Below are 17511 nucleotides of genomic sequence, written 5' to 3'. Positions count from 1 at the left end.
ATCTTTCGAACTTAAAAGATAAGCCACCTTACACCCTTGTAGAGAGCATGGCACATGAAGAACCCGACAACCCTCTTTTGGAATCCAAAGGTCGCTTGAAATTTGGATAAGCTCGTAATCCCTAATGATTGTTGCTTGTTCCTACAATAGAAAAGAAAAAAAAACTTGCTAATTTTTTAAATACTTACCACACAGCACTCTAAACAAGAAATTGTTCGGACGCTTTGATATTCCTCAAATTTGCTTCGCCACCATAACTCAATTGAAGATCCTTGTATTCTTTCAAAATGTCAAGTCATAAAATCAATGTTTCATTATTTTTTTCTTCTGGCACGTACGCTTCCAACTACACCTATGAATTTTGTTCTTTTCTCCAACAAGCTCCGCCAGAATCTTGTGTAAAGTTGACAATCCTCCTCACCCAAACTCTCAAGGGAAAAAAATTTCCTTCCAATGACCTTCTATGTTCTGTCTCTAAGAGACTGGAAGACCTAAAATATACTTTTAAAGATTTTGCAATGGGAGATCCAAATACTATTCCAACAATATGAACTAACGAATCTCAAACTCATGTCGAATTTTATTAATCACTTTCACATTAGTAGTCTTGTTGATCATAAACATGGACTTAATAAAATTTGTGCACACCTTGATAATAAGCTTGTATTCATTTAAATACAAACTTTAAAGGATTTAAATATTCTATATTATTGAAAGAAAAAAAAAAGGCAAGAGAGATAAAGTTGCAAATTCTTTTGACTTATCTATCTTCTCATATGTTGAATTCAACTCTTTAAAAAATATCTTTCTATTTAATCACTTTTTGAAGATTTAAAATAACAAGAAAAATCTCTTTTGTTTTAAAAGATAAATGTAGGTATATTGTATATATTTTGAGAGGATGAACTTAAATAATATCACAATCAAGAAAAAAAAACATTTAATTATAAAGTACAAATTATTTGCATATTCACAAATATTCATGAATCTATTAAAACATAAATACTTATTGATTTTAGTCTAAAAAAAATACTTATCGATTTTTTAAAATAAGATGTTTACATGACTTTTTAGATAAACTTAAGAGAAATTATATCATATGATAAAAAATTTAGAAAAAAAAAAACAGTCTAGAATACCCTTTTTTTGCATATTACAAATATGACAAGTAATTAGATATATTATACGACAATCAGAGTGCTATCAAATAGTTATTAGAGGGTTATCCGCTTTTAAATTTATTACTTTTGTAATTTAGAAAATGTAGTGACATGGACTTTATTATCAAAAAGTTTTTTTGCTATTTTTGCAAACGCCCCTAAAATTAATTTGACAATTTATAATGTTTAATTATATTCATTCAAATAATTTTCTAGTTTAGAATAAATTATATGTTGATTTTGAAAAAAAAAATATGAAAAATAAAATAGGATCACAAAAACTTTATGAAAAGCTTTAGGGACTAACCTTAATTATAACATAATCCACATTTTTGTTTTATATAATTTGACTTTTATCATACTTTATATAATTTGGATATTATAGTTACTATAAATTCTTTTTATATGTGAAATTTTCTCCAAAACCAAATGACCAAAAAATACATGTGAGAAAACTAGTTTTATTCAAATTTACCAACTTGTAAGAAATAAAATTTTAAGACATTTAGCCAATGATGGATGAAACTAGGAGTTGTTTGGACTTCGAATTTGAAATAGGTTGACTGAAATATTATAATCCACTAAGCGTTTAAGGCTCGTGTTCAAATAATGGGAGATAAAGGTTTCTTTAACTCTTCGCTTCGTGTCATATTGGAATTATTTACAACTTAATAGTTACACTGACCAACTTTCATTCTCTCGAATGTTTCCAATGGTACTACTTGTCAATGACCAACTCCAGCAATAGGCATTGTAGACAGCTACCATCACCCTCACTCTGACAACAGTTATCAAGCAAAAACCAACTTCGACGACCAATTCTACCGATTGCTATTGCCACCAATTCAAGTGAATAATGTCATCTTTAGCTATCAACTACAACGATGACCTCTAGAGACCAACTTACTCGATCATTTCCAAAAAAGTGTCTATCATGAATAATTCCAATGAGCCACTTGATCAATTATATACTCAAAAGAAACTCGAATGTTGAAAGTATTTTTAAATATAAAATTTGATATCATTAATTCTTAGAGTTTGATAGTCTTCTTTTATATAATAGCCCGACATTAATAGTAGATGTACTCTTAAGGGATGTATATTTTTTGGAATGTAGATAACTTGAAACCTAGATATCTGTAATCATAAATAAATAGAAATATAGATATCCAACATCTTTAAATTACCATGTTTGTTTTGTAGGAACGTTTTTGCAAATATTTGAGAATATTTTTATTAATATGGTTGTTTCGTAGAATTTCTACTCGAAACTATCTTTAAATTTACATAATGTTTCAAGTGTGCCGTTACCATCATTCAATTTAAATTATGTTTACATAACATTTTTTTTTGTATCAATTTCAATTCCTCTTAGACTAATACAATTTAAATTATGCTTATACGTTATTTTTCTCAACAATATATATCATAATTTAATATATTTTTAAAAATAAATATTAATCTGAATCTGAATCTAAATTTAAATATATGATTGAAAACAATAAGAATTACGATATAAAAAAATCATATAAATGGTTGATAGTATTTATTTTAATTATATAATGAAAATGAAGATTAATATACACATGGTAAAATAAAAAATAATTAAAAATAACAAAAATGTAAAATTGGGATGCCCTCGACTCGGGAATATGAAAAACTTATATTTTAATAGAGCATCTAAAACTCTCTAAATGCTCTTTGTTCAGACATCCTAGAATGTGTGAAAATCTTCAAATGTCGCATTGTATAATAGCGCAAAACAAACACGATAATTCAGATGTTCACTTCATAAGAATCTAGGATGATTGTGAAATAAACGATCATTTATTATGTGAAAATATAGATAAATCGATATCTTAGATACCCGAAATTATAGATATGAAAAATCATAGACGTTCAACGTCTTTAAATTGTCATGTTTGTCTTTTAAAATATTTTTGTAGATATCTGAAAAATATTTTTATTACCGTCTCTTTTGTAAGATTTTACTCGATAAAGTTTTGAATTTACATAATGTTCCAAAAATGCGCCTAGAACTATTTATTAATTTCTGATTATTTGATATAAATTGAACTTAAATATCATATTTGTTTATTTTTCCTATCAATTTGAATTTTTTAAATTAATACACTATATTATTTTAAATCTATATGTTATTTTTTTCAACAAAATAATATATCATAATTTAAGATTTTTTATAAAATAAATACTAAGTTAAATTTAAATTTAAATTTGAATATCTGGTTAAAATTAATATGAATTACAATATAACAAAAAAATGATTTATTTATTTATGTGAAATAAAAAAAACCAAAAAAGTAAAATGAGGGTCTGGATTCTAGAAACCCATTTTTCAAAAAGACATCCAAAACTCTCTGCATGTCTTCCATCCAGACATCCAAAATAACATCTTACAATACTACAAAACAAACATGGTAATCTTGATGCTCACTCCACAGAATATAGGAAGCCCATGTAACAAATGACCCCTTAATGTATAGAAAACCAAAGTTGAGTATAGAAACACTTTCGACAAAATGCAACAGAACATGCAAGTATTTTTTCTTTAAAGGGTGTTTATAAAAAGTGTTTAAATGAAAGCAACTTTTTAAAAGCCATAATTCATACGTACCTTAATTTGTTTCTTATATTAAACGAACACCAAATGACAAGTTAAACAAATATGTTTATTTTTATTATAGTATTTAACCTATCCAAAAACAGAAAAAAGAAAATATTCAATCTAAACCCTAAACACAAACTTCTTAAACTCACACTAAAATTCTCCAACCCAAAAACATACAATTCAACTCCGGAAACTTTAGCAAAGCAAACATAACTCAACTAATATATGACATATTGACAATCAGGAGGTTTCTAGTTTGAATGAATCCCTCTACCTCTATTGTACTCCAAAAAAACTCCACAAATTATTACAACCAGACTTGCCCATCAAGTAACTCTATGTATTAGCTTTGAGCCTTACATATGAACCTAAATTTACACTAAAGTTGTTAACATTTGGGTCTTACATATAACCTTACATTAGCCTTATAAGTATTGAGGGTTGGGCTTACAAGCACAAGCCACATGTAACCCTAAATTGAAACATTGAATACAAAACCTAAATAGTGTTCGATTTGGTGGAACTTGCATCCCATTGATCATCTTTTCTTTAGATGCTTAATCATAATGTTGCAATCCATATTATTTTACTATTTTTTCTTATCAAATGCTACTTTACAATTTCATTTTATAACACAAGTTCAAGAGCAAGTTTGAAATGCATGAAACTACATTCTAAAACATCTAAAATCACTTGCGTTAAACATGATTTTTAAACGCAAAATGAATGTCTAACTTTGCACTTTTGAACAGACTTTCCAATTAAATTTGAATTATTAAAAGAAATTTCTGAGTGATTCTGAAACGACTACACGGCTAGGAGTATGGTTTTTCTTTTTTTTGGTAATGGCAATGCCATATCCTCACATCTCCAAAATAAAGTTTGACTAAGAAGACTTGCCCTAATACCTAGTTTGCTAGAAGTTAACATTTGACTTGCTTGTTAAACCTAGAATACAACTACAAAAGAGTTCCATGACAACAATAATAGTAATAAGAACAATATGGTGATCTCCTAAGTTTACAAAATTTGAGTTTTAAGGAAACTCGAAAAAGGTAGCGTTTATAAAACAATAATCTGAGTACATGAAAGTTTGGCCAAATGGTCAGGATGAAACTATGCAATAAGGCCCAGAACCATCAGCTATGAAGACCTGTGAGATATCTCAGCAGCAGACACATATGAATATGATACATATACAAACTAAGAAAAATTGATCCAAACTTTAACCGATGCCAAGAAATTTCACTCTACATAATCTTGATCTAAGGTCAAAATATGAAAATTAGGCACTTCATCGGCGGTTCTTTTTTCAAAACCACAAGCATGGACTCAAATCGTTGTACTGCTAGAGGCTAATGGATTGAGATCAGCAAAAGAGTTTCATCAAATATTAACTCATCTACAAATGTAAAACAGCTCAACAGACTAAAAGCAGTTGGTGACTGTAAAGTGTGAAGTAACATCTTACATTAATTAGAAACTATGAGACATGAATCAATAAGCACATAAGGACACTGAAAATGAAGGTTTGAATACAAACAATAATAGGAGAATTGCCACAAACCCATCTAAGCAGTTCTTATCACCAATTAGTTTCGACCGAGTGGAAGAGATCTACAAGAATATGTTTCCTTGAAATCTGACTTCCTAGATGAGGTGAATATTGAAGCATAAACTTCTTTGGTAGCATTGGCCGGGACCATGTCTGCTGCTTTAAAACGCTTTACAGCACCATTACTAGCTGCAACCTTTACCTGAGCTCCACCATCTAGCCGCTCATGCCTTTCAGGCTTAGCAGAAACCTTCTCCAAAGTCTGAAGTTCAATACCATGCTTTTTACCAGACAAACGAGATGTTGCCAAATCCATAGTCACATCTCCATTCATACCCACTTCTCCATTCCTCACTTTCTTTGTCTTCTTCTCCTTCGATTTCGACTTTGACTTCTCTTCCTCCATTCTCTCCCTCATTTCTTCTACCTCCTCCTCGCTCCCATTGATCACAAATTTATCTCTTTCCGTAAACTCAGTATGACATACAAGGCAGGAAGAAGATTTGACCTCCTTCAAGGCCTTTGCACTCAACACATGTCCACAAGTTCTCAGAGCAAAAAACTTGTACTTACCATTGAACTCAAGACCAGTAATTGGGCATTGGAACCGTGGCTCTGAAATTGCATTCCCACGCGATTCTGTACCGGGAATCATCGAAAAATTTATCTTGATCATATCCTTCAGACCCTTGATATGCCCGAATCCTTTTGGCAACTTCTTCTCTAGCAAAGCCTGCACAAGTGATTCCTTATTGAAGACATTTCCAAGCCAATCAATCACACAAGGTTCACTCAAAGGCTCGTTAGAAAGAGCGCAATTCAACCACTTGGACAGCCTCTGCTCGTTAGGATCGACCTTATCGGGTTTCTTCTCTGCGTACATATTAAGGTAGCAGTCACGCGACTCGGCCCCTGTTGCACCGCCATCGCCACCACCTCCAAGGACCCTGGTTCTTAAGATTAAGGTGGACAAAGGGGGAATTAGAGAAATCGTAGTGGAATCCAGAAGGGGTTTCCCATTGAGGGTAAAGTAGAGAGATGATGCAACCCGTGAAGCGAGCGTTTCAGAGAGAAGAGAGAACTTCAGGTCCTCTAGGGTTTTGGCCGAAGTTTGTGGTAGGTCTACGATTTTGGATTGAATTTGGAGGTCTGGAGAATGAAGGAAGATCTGAAGACGGTGTTGGTTCTTCGGATGCATTACTTAGGGTTTCGAGATTCGAAAAAGGATGACGAAATTCAGTGGGTAGAGTTTCGCGATCACGATCAAATCTATAAATAGGGTTTCGAACAAAACCAGAACGAGAACGAGAACTTTGAGACTTACAAGTTGATGGAGGAGCCGAGCAGACCGAGCGGACGTACGGTGGAAGCCGAATGCCTCAGCGACGAACGTTACAAAGTAAAATTCCTCTTGTTTCCGATGGAAATATGGAAAACTCTGAGCCCCACGAGAAGCAATGGGCTGAATCAATTTGGGCTTTGAAGTTAAAAGTTGGGCTGTCTCTAAATTTACTTTGTTTGGACTTGGGCTTTCATGATTATTCACTTTTGGTCTGGGATCCTCCCTTTATAAACTTTCATTTATGGGCCACTTTCGGGCTCATACTGTTTCCAGAACTGGTCCATCTACAAACCCATTTTGCATGGGCAAAGCCACATCTTCTTCCTTTCTCAACTCAATGTTACTTGCTTGACCTTGGAGACAAGCACCACACTAAAACCATGTCAATAGCCACCTAATACTTTTTCAAAAAGGTCTTCCTTTATCAACTCATCCACGACTAGAAATTCAAATCGTATTTAGAGAAAAACGACATGCTAAGAACCCTACAATGAATCGATTATTCTTTCATCGATTGTATACATCGCAGTTTAAAACGACAAACTCACAAAAACACCATTTTAAGGAGACGTGTTCATAATCCAACATAAACAAGCATTTAGTCAAAGAGAGAGACCAAATCTAAAATACACGAATTATCGCTCTTCTCATTGTCAATAGAGTGTGATATGAAACTCATTTTTCTCCAACAAAACCATCATATCCCATTTGTTGCATTATAAAAATAATAACAATTTAAACATAGAAATAACATGACTTAAATATTCTTTCAAACTTTAAAGTAAAAATATAACACAATCAGAATTCACATGCAAAATTAGAAAATAGTTAAGACCATCAATTATTTTCCAAAATCTATAGACTATGATTATTTTTGACCTATTGATATACATTGATCATATTTTATTATATATGATACAGTTGGAAGATAAATTGTATTACAACCCTCTTAGGAAGCTTCCTGGAAAAAGCCTTAAACCAAAATTTAATGATTTTGATTAATATATATCTCTTTAAATAAAATATAATTAATTATTAATATATATATATATATATATATATATATAATCTCCAAAGTTTAATTAAAAGAATACACAAAAGAAATTCTCCAATCATATTCATATATGATGCTTTTAAAAAGAAGCATCACAAAAAGCTAATTGGTCAATTAGAATACACCTAATTACAAGACATTAGGATATTATTTTATACTAATTAAAGCATATTGTTTCAAAATTAAATTAAATCAAGACCAGTATGTTTTTTTTTTTTTTTTTTTTTTTAAAAAAGGTAGAGTTGACTATTTAAAATTTAGGCAGAATATTCAATTATTCTTAGCCATTTGGTTTTAGATTTAGATTTATTTATTAATTATATTTATTAAAGGGGAAGTGTTTATTATTTACTTATTATGTTGACATCTTTAACAGCTGTTTTTGCAGACCTTTTTTAAACAATTTGATTGTGTTAGATTTCCTTTTCAATGTAATATATGATGATAACTCATTCTTACCTTAAGTGAAAAAAGAAGAAATATATACATATATATATAGTTTAGTTTTCAAATGAAGTTAATTATTTGAGATTTGAATATATATGAGTGCACATATTCCACAATTGGAATCTTTTTTATGAAAGCATTCTACATTTGGAAATGGTTATGTATTTGGATAATATATATGTGTGTGTATGTATAGTATATTGCTCATACTTAAACTATGAAATGTATGGAAAGGTAAATTTTTTATTTCAACATTTTCAAATCAAAATTTATTTATAAAATATAATAAAAAAATTCAAATTTTATCAACGATGATATCGTTGACATTAATTTTTTTTTTCAAGATTAGTTTCTAAAATGATTTTGAATTGATCTTAAATAAAATCGACTAATAAAACAACTATAGTTTTCTAAAAAATTAGTATACGATATCTAAAATTGTCTCGACTGTAAAATTGTCAACAACAAACATATCTTTGGCCTTAATCCTCCTGGAAATAACATTTATTCTCTCCTAAATTAATATTATATATCTATATTATATGAGAGTCATTGAAGAGGAAATGTCAGATAAGTATTTTCGTTGTAATTGCTAATTTCTTTATACAGTGAAGCTTCATTCAACCGGACACACTGTTCTAGACGTAGGTGATTTTATACTAAACGGAATTATCAATTGTTGTGTCATTATTTCTCTACGTGTTGTCGTAACTGTAATTCTTGTCGAATATATTGTTGCGACATCGTGTTTGAATACGAAATTCAACTTTTAATATTTTAGCTAGAAATATATAAAATGTTGGAGTGGAACATTAATGGTACTCTTAATTTCTTAAACTATTAGACAAAGAAATCAATGTCCATAAAAAGAGATGGATTTTACCTCATAAGAGTGGTTAAAATAGACAAACAATAGGAGCATTATTGGGGGAATTGGGAATTGGATTATTATGTATAAATACAAAGTTTGGGAAAAACAAACAATGGGTGGACTTCAATGAGGTGTAAAGACAACACAAAAGCCAATCAAACTATGAAAAGTGGAATATATATCTAATTAAACTTGAACAACACAATCACTTCTAACCTACAAATCTTTTGTGTTTTCAAAAGGTCAATTTCCAAGTCCCAAAATTTCATCTTTTTGTTTATCTAATCTTGGGATTTTTTTTTTTTTTTTGGTTTATTCATATAGGAATATTATGTATGTAAGCCATCTTAGTTACATACCAACACGTTACTTCAAATCATGTTTCTATTTTAGTAAAATTTCAACCTTTGAGAATTTATGCTAATTAAGTGACGTGATTTTTAAACATTATATGACACCCAACAACATTAAATCCCACAAAGTTCTTGTCTTTTTTTTCAATTTCTTTTTAAAAACCCTTGCATAACCATGTATCCAATTACAAAATATAACGTTTGAATGAGATTTTTCAAGAGACGTATTTTGTGAAGTTGATTGTACGTTACAAGAAATGGAGATCTCTCCTGATACACAAAATTACCGGTAGACATACAAAGTAGTGTAGGAAAATATGTTCTGATGCATAAATGTCCGTCGAGACTGTAACCGGTCGAAATGCGTCGGGAGATCATATACAACTCCGGATGCCGTACATCATCGAGAGATTACATTAGAATAATATTCAATTGTGGCGTCGAGAGATGCCCTATCTCCCGACAGTGTAAAGCTCTAGAATTTCTTATAGTGGTGGTTCAATCTCGTTTAGATGGATGTAGTTCAATCTCTAATATTTGTTCATTGTATTTTCTCGTTGAATGTATATGTATGTTTGATTTGTATATTACCGTGCTAAAATTCTTTATATATTATGAAGTCTATACCCCTCGAATGAAAGAAAATTATGCTATTTAATAGTGTTGTTGTGTTATTGTCGTCGAAGTATGTCAATTTTTGTTTTCGGTCTTAATTTCATACCAACGTTGACTTTTAATTAATTCCAAAACTCGATATTAATGACTTTCATAGTTAATTTGGAAAACAACGTGACAATTTATCACTCGTAAAAAGTTTATTATTGAACAAACATGGTATGAGAAAAAAAAAAGTTTCTCTTTTGACCCTAAACTTTTGATTTCATCCAACTAAAACCAAAATAAGTATTGCAACTTTTACTTTCAATTCAACTTTCACTTCTTCATCAACTCATTTTAACACAATATAATGTAAAATTATTAGCATGCAGCTGATGACTCATTGATTTAAATCCCATATCATACCTATACTATAAAATTCATTAAACATATAATAAATGATTTATCGATATCCGAAACATAAACTTATTAAGGAGAATTAAAACTACATTATATATTAAAATTGAAGCTCAAGTTTAAGATACTTCTCAAATCGAAAATTTCGACCTAAACTTGAAAAAAAAATATTAGGATCAAAAATACTTTTTTAACACACACACACACACATATATATATATATATACTTCTTAATTCCTACAAAATATAGAGATGGTATAAGCTATAATTCATTGAATGAGAAACATTCTATTATAAGGATTAAAGGCATGAACAAAATCTTAGTTTCCATTTTTAAAGTCAAGAATTTGAGAAACAAACAGAAAATGGAATAATATAAATAAACAATACTAAACAAAAAAAAAAAAAGGATCATAACAAAAAAACAAAAAAACTAAATATTATGTACATGCATTTGAGACAAAATAAGTGAATGTTTATGGATATTCTTTCTGATCTGTTATGTTTTGTACCATTTTTTTATTTTAGACTGAATATTAACCAATAATTATAAATGAGATATGAAAGAGAAAGCTTTGAGATTTTTGATTATTCATTTATACATATTATTATATGCTTTTGGAATATTTTTCTACTTATTAAAAATAAAGGAGATTCAATTTTTATATTGCAAAATTATTTTGATATTATTTGTTTAGAATTTTTTAATCTTATAATTAGGATACAAAATAAAACCATTACTAGAAAATATATATGGATGAATCAAGTGATGATCATCCCTACTCCTTCAATTATTGCCTACAAAATAAAACAAGATAATCTTATAATACTCAAATTAAATTATTATTCATAACTTGATGATGTAAATATATTGCATTTTAATTTATAAAATTTCTTGAAGTGACTTTCGAAGTCGATAAAATAGTTTCAAAATTACCTCCTTCCGTGATTGAAAGATAGAAAAAACAAAGAAAAATCCTTCAAGATCCAAGCGTTGCGTTGATCAAACTATTTTATCTAATCAAAAGTTGAGATTGACCAAATATAGTTAATTAGTAAGTCTCTTGACTTAGCTTACTTAACCTCGAGTCTTATATAACTATTTTTTCTATTATTTTTTTTATCCGTTTTTACCTTTTATAGCATATCCTACGATGTGAAAATTTATATTAAAAATTATACTACAAAACATGAGATTTGAATCCAATTTATACAATTATCAATACCATCTACTTTTTAAGTTAGATTCCTCGTTTCAATCTTTTTTTTCTTTTTAATTTTTCAAATTATATCAGTATTATCATTGTTACCATCTAAAAAACTAATAATATTGAGTATTATATCAAAAAAAATATATTGGAACTTCTATTTGTAATTTTAAAATCGAAAATTTTGATATTTTTCCTTTTATTTGTTTTTCTTATTTCTTTATAAATTATTTTTAATATTATATTTATCAACTAATTGTTCGAATTTTAAGCAAAAAATGAAGGAAAATACAAAATAGAATCGTCGTCATGGCGTCTAAAATTACTGCCTTACAAGATCGTGGGGTTTAAGTGTTGAATTTCAGGTCTACTCTCTTGCCTTGACTTTCACGTAGCACTACCATTCTTTTTTTAGGTTAAAACTTACTTTTAGTTATTACTTAAATTTGATTTATAATCATTAATTTGTTAAACTTATAACAATTTGCTCTTCAAATTTGTAATAATTTATGATACTTAACTCATTTTATCAAACTATATCTGTAAGAAATTAGCTTAATGTTAAATTATAAAAATCAAATTGGTAGTTATTAAAGTTTTAAAACTAAAATATTAGTAGCTAGTAGCTACCAGATTTATAAGGTGAAAAATCATATCATTTATTTTTAAATTAAAATTATTATGAATCTATGAACTAAGATTAATTTCAATAAAGTTCAATGAAAAGGAAAACAATCATTGTTTTGGTACACAGATGTGATTATGATTAATATCCGCAAATGATATTGTTAATCATAAGCAATAACGAGCATCCACGTGGCATTTTCCCTTATTTACGGCTGACGTGGATTATCCGGTCTACTTAGGAAAACCGGGTCCGATGCAAGTGAGGACCACGCGATTGCTGCGCGCGTGCTACTAATACTCTGTATAAAGTCTTGGGTTTTTTTTTTTTTTTTCCCTTTTATTTGTCTTTTTATTTTTTATAATTGTTATTATTATTATTTTCCATATAATTTGGAAATAGGAAGAGAGTTTTTATAGATTTTAATATGTTAAAAATAAAATGCCGTCTAACCTAACACAAGAAACACGTCTCTATTTTCCATATAATTTGATGCTACATTTATTTATTTATTTTAAAATTTTAAGTTCGTTTTGATAGAAATAAGTAATAATAAAAAGATTATAGGAGAATTAAAAAAGAAAAAAGAAATTAAAATGAGGGGGGGGGGGGGGGGGGGGGGGGGTGGTGAGAAACCAAAGGTGGTGTGTGCCAGAGAGAAGCTCCAGCTTTTGCTATTTAATAACCAAACACACAAAAAACCAAACTCTTAAAAACAAAAACCCATTCCCCATACCAATTACCAAATTACAAATATATAAAAACATTATAAACTATATTCCATTCCCCTCCCCCATCTCCTTCCACCTTCTCCGTCCACCTTCTCCCCACCGGCCACTATGCAGCCCTGTAGCAGAGAAATGCAATCCCTCAACTCTCTCTTAAACCACTCCCAAATATCTCTCCAAGACCTCCACGCCGACCACCATTTGAATCCTCCACCGCCCCAGATCCCGCCCTCTCATTTCCACCATTTCGATCCCTCCGCCGCTTCCAACGACGACTTCCTCGAACAAATGCTCAACACAATCCCTTCCTGTTCTTGGCCTGACCTCAATCCTTCAAACCCTAAATCCCCTTGGGACCTTAACCCCATTAATAAACCCTCTAGAGATATCTCCGATGATCCTCACCAGAATCACCTCACTGCTACTTCTCCCGCCGCTAAGGCCGCCGTTATGCTTCAACAACAGCTTCTCTTGTCCAGAGGAATGTCTGGTTCTGCCGGAAATGGCGTTGCAGATCATGGCCTCCCCCCTATGCCTCTCTCCCTTGGAAATGCCGACTTGGATCGCTCCCAAAACGACGTCGTTGATGGATCCTGTTTCCGTCCACCGAACTCGGTTTGTTCTGTGATGGATCTGTCAATTCCTCGCCGGTGGATTCCAATTTTTAATTAACTCTGTTTTTTTTTTCCCTCAGGGTGGTTCTCTTCAATCGAATAGTTTCGGAGCTCCGGGAAACGTGATGAATCAAACTCCAGGAGGTGGGTCTGCCGGAGTTTCTCAATCTCAACCAAAGCAGAAGGTCAGAGCTCGTAGAGGCCAAGCTACTGACCCACACAGTATTGCCGAAAGGGTAAAACCAAAATTCCTTCCCCATAAATCTTCAACTCTCTGTTTTACTAAACCTCACCAAACCGAATCATTCTCATAATTTCTCAGTATTTTCCATTCCATTTTCTCACGTTTTCCAAGGAACCAAACAGAAACAAAATCAGGGTCTTCGTCTATTAATCTCAAGAAATTGATGTTCATAAATTTGTCTTGTTCGTACAGCTTCGAAGAGAGAGAATTGCAGAGAGAATGAAAGCTCTGCAAGAACTCGTTCCCAATGCAAACAAGGTCAGTGTTTCTTCCTTCATCTTCATCACATCTTCCATTTTCCATTTTTAAAATCTAAATTAATTAATTTATGAATCCCAATCTTTTGTTAAAAAAAAAATCGAGTCCGGAGTGTAGCAGCTCCGAGAGCCTCTTTGCAAGACAGTAACCGCCGGTCAGTTTTGTACCTGCCATGTAATTAAACCAAATGATCAAGGGCAATATAGTCACTGCAATTTTGGTGAGAAACTAATCTCACGGAAATTCCGGGACACGTGTCGAGAGTATAACATGGCAGTTACTAACAAAATGAGAAGCATGTTAAATATTAGCAACGCCTCCGTTTTTTAAAACATGTACTTTGGAAAATGGAATATTTATGTGAATATATAGTAATAAATAGCAAAATTAATAATTAAAAAAATTATTTTATATATAAATATGAATCTGAAAGGGTTATGGAATTTCAGACAGATAAAGCTTCGATGCTTGATGAGATCATCGACTACGTTAAATTCCTCCAGCTCCAAGTCAAGGTATGACTCTAAATTCAACCCCATATTTATTTTGTTATTTTATTAAAATTATTAAATATGATTGAATTATTATTATTGTTATTGTTATTGTTATTTTAAATAAAAAAAAAAGATTCCCTGAATGGAATTATTAGTTTAATATTAGTTTATATTTATTTGGTGTAGGTTCTGAGCATGAGCAGATTGGGGGGTGCAGCTGCCGTGGCTCCTCTAGTCGCTGACGTCTCCTCTGAGGTAAATAAATAAGTATTGTAAAACTTTTCTTTTTTTTTTTGTTGAAGAGAGAAATATGTAAATAGAGGGAAATGATTTTATTTTTTCTGAAAGTAAGGAGTTTAGGAAGATGATTACATTATTTTAATGTCAAAGGGGTAGAAGTTGGAAAGTATTAATTTAGGTTTAGGGTTTAATTGATTAAAAAATTAGGTGAAATTAAAAAAGAGAATTGAATTAATTAGTTAAGTTAAAGTGGATGAGGCGGCCAAAAATTCCTTTAAGGGAAGACGACAAAAGGAAAAGGGCAGCACGCGTGCGAAGCCTTTTATCAGCTTTTGGTTTCCCACTCTCTTTTCAATTGAAATGACAACAAACAAATAAATAAAATATTTAATCATTTGGTAATTAGTAAATAATATTAATTAATAAACAACAACAAAATAACAAACACGGTGTCGTTTCAGGGTGGCGGTGAGTGTATGCAAGGAAGTGGAGCCCAAGCTGGTGGCCGGAATTCCAACAATAATGGCAACGGCGGAAACCAAACGGCGTCCACCAACGACAGCATGACGGTGACGGAGCAGCAAGTGGCAAAGCTAATGGAGAAAGATATGGGATCAGCGATGCAGTATTTGCAAGGGAAAGGGCTTTGTCTCATGCCCATATCTCTAGCAACGGCCATCTCTACGTCCACGTGTCACTCCAGGAATCCCTTGATGAACGGCGGCGGCGGTGGCAGTCAACATCCCGTGATGGCATCCAACGGTGAAGGACCTTCGTCGCCGAGTATGTCGGTGCTGACTGTGCAATCGACAAGCATGGGGAACGGCTCCGTCAAAGACGCCGCCTCCGTATCAAAGCCGTGAAGACGACGGCGGCGCGTGGAGAATTGACTTTTTTTTTTTTTACTAAAAAGAAAAAGAAGAAGAAAAAAAAGAAGTCAACTTTTGTAGAAGTCTACGAAAATAAGGCAGTCTTGTAATACGGCGCCGTATTCTCGTAGACTTTTATTTGGCCTACAAACCCTAACATAAAAGTAAAAAACCCTAAAAAGCAAAGGCAAAGGCAAAGGCAAAGGCAAAGACATTCTTCTGACATCAAAAGCCTTTCCTTTCTTTTCTTTTCTTTTTTTTTTTTTTCTTTTTCTTTTCTTTTTTCCTATTTTTACATTACGATTATTGTCTTTTCCTTTTCCTTTAACTACTTGTTGACTCAATGGTTTGTGTTCTAATTCAGTAATTAATTACTAATTTATTTAGAGATAGTTTTGCTTTCGTTTTTGGGTTCTTCCTCCAAAAAGGAAAGATGGTCTTTTGGTTAAGTTTAATTTAATAATTGAAGTCAAGGTTAGATGGGTTTAGACGTTAAGTAAAAAAAGGAAAAAAAGAAAGAAAATCAAATTGAATTTTGGCTTACTCACTGTTTATTTTTTATTTAATAGTAGAAATATGCCACGTTGGCATTCAATTTTAAAAACAATTAAGTTGATGAGTATTATTATTGTTATTAAAAAAAATGATTAAGTGAAGAGAATAAGTTAATGTTTTTGTCTTTATGTTGATCACTTTGTGTTAAAGAGTTGAATTTGATACGGAATTGACATTGAAAGGATCTATTTTTCTTCTTTTAGGAAAAATGTGTAATGATTATACTTTGTAAGTATATTTGCTTTTAACAACTCATTCCAATGATTCTATGCTCTTTCTATTTTATTTCACTTTTTTTTTTTAAAAAAAAAAAAACAAATATGTCACATTGTAATTGGAAATTCTCATGAGATATAAAATTTTTTAACAAATCTTCCTCCATACGAAGTTAATTTTAATTTTATTTCTTAGATTCTATCTAAATTTTATTTTTTTCCTCCAAATTTTAAATAAGGAAATCTAGCAGGAACAAAAAAAAAAAAAAAAAACAAACAAACAAAAAAAAGAGAGAATAAATATCTCCCTAGAGAAAATTGACCATACATAACTAAAGAACAATTTTGACAAATTTTTTAAAATTCTTTTTACTCTATGTTTTTATTTAATTATGATCGTCACTTCAATAGACATTTGACCAAAAATTTTCAAAAAAAAAAAAAAACTTGTTGATTTAACTATCATATAAAAAGAAATTTTCTTCTCTTAGTATTGATTGTGACGGAGTTCTACTTAATTAAGTCATTCAAATAATTGGTTATTTGTAAAATATGATTATTTTTTTTACTATTTTTATTAATTATTCTTTAAAACAATCTCTATTCTACTTTTGTTACATATAAAAAGAATATATACATATATAGAGAGTTTAAAAATGGATTGATTTTAATTTTAAGATTTAATGAGAGTATAATTACAACAATGGAATAGAGATTACTATTTGAGGGTTGTTAGCCAATAGAATTTGAAAGTTGGTAGGTAATTTTTCACTAAAACCATACCATTTTTATAACAAAAATATATAAAATAGGGTATGTAGTGTTTATGTTCCTTACTCTTCTTTTGCTATATTTTTATCTCATTCATTCCTTAATCATTTTTTAAAAACTTACCTTTTCTAAAAGATATAAAGTATTTAAAAAAAAAAAAAGAAAAAAGAAATGTATTTATCAATAGCTTTTTGGTACTTTTAAAAAATATATATTATACATGCTTGTGTGTGAATATATGAACATAATTATAAAATAAAAAATA

The 17511-nt window shown here is 30.6% G+C and overlaps 2 protein-coding genes across 2 annotated transcripts; one reads left to right on the top strand and one right to left on the bottom strand.

Moving 5' to 3' along the window:
- Window positions 1–5152: 5152 nt before the first annotated feature.
- On the bottom strand, window positions 5153–6763 carry LOC103487489 (uncharacterized). The gene has a single exon (XM_008445816.3). It carries the CDS (start codon window positions 6540–6542, stop codon window positions 5382–5384), a length of 1161 nt encoding a protein of 386 aa, XP_008444038.1. The 5' UTR covers window positions 6543–6763; the 3' UTR covers window positions 5153–5381.
- A 6180-nt stretch (window positions 6764–12943) lies between these two features.
- On the top strand, window positions 12944–16107 carry LOC103487364 (bHLH transcription factor RHL1). Its single transcript, XM_008445648.2, has 6 exons — window positions 12944–13601; window positions 13681–13836; window positions 14037–14102; window positions 14552–14617; window positions 14783–14851; window positions 15298–16107. The coding sequence occupies exons 1-6, from the start codon at window positions 13098–13100 to the stop codon at window positions 15697–15699; spliced, it is 1263 nt and encodes a 420-aa protein (XP_008443870.1). The 5' UTR covers window positions 12944–13097; the 3' UTR covers window positions 15700–16107.
- Window positions 16108–17511: the final 1404 nt, after the last annotated feature.

Source organism: Cucumis melo, chromosome 2 (assembly GCF_025177605.1).
Source record: "Cucumis melo cultivar AY chromosome 2, USDA_Cmelo_AY_1.0, whole genome shotgun sequence".
Classification (NCBI taxonomy): domain Eukaryota; kingdom Viridiplantae; phylum Streptophyta; class Magnoliopsida; order Cucurbitales; family Cucurbitaceae; genus Cucumis; species Cucumis melo.
This window is presented reverse-complemented; position numbering and strand designations above follow the sequence as displayed.

Coding starts and splice junctions, on each gene's coding strand:
- LOC103487364 (XM_008445648.2), top strand. CDS start 13,098: ATGCAGCCCTGTAGCAGAGAAATGCAATCCCTCAACTCTCTCTTAAAC. Junction 13,602..13,680: donor GTTTCCGTCCACCGAACTCG/GTTTGTTCTGTG, acceptor TTTTTCCCTCAG/GGTGGTTCTCTTCAATCGAA. Junction 14,618..14,782: donor TCCTCCAGCTCCAAGTCAAG/GTATGACTCTAA, acceptor TATTTGGTGTAG/GTTCTGAGCATGAGCAGATT.
- LOC103487489 (XM_008445816.3), bottom strand. CDS start 6,542: ATGCATCCGAAGAACCAACACCGTCTTCAGATCTTCCTTCATTCTCCA.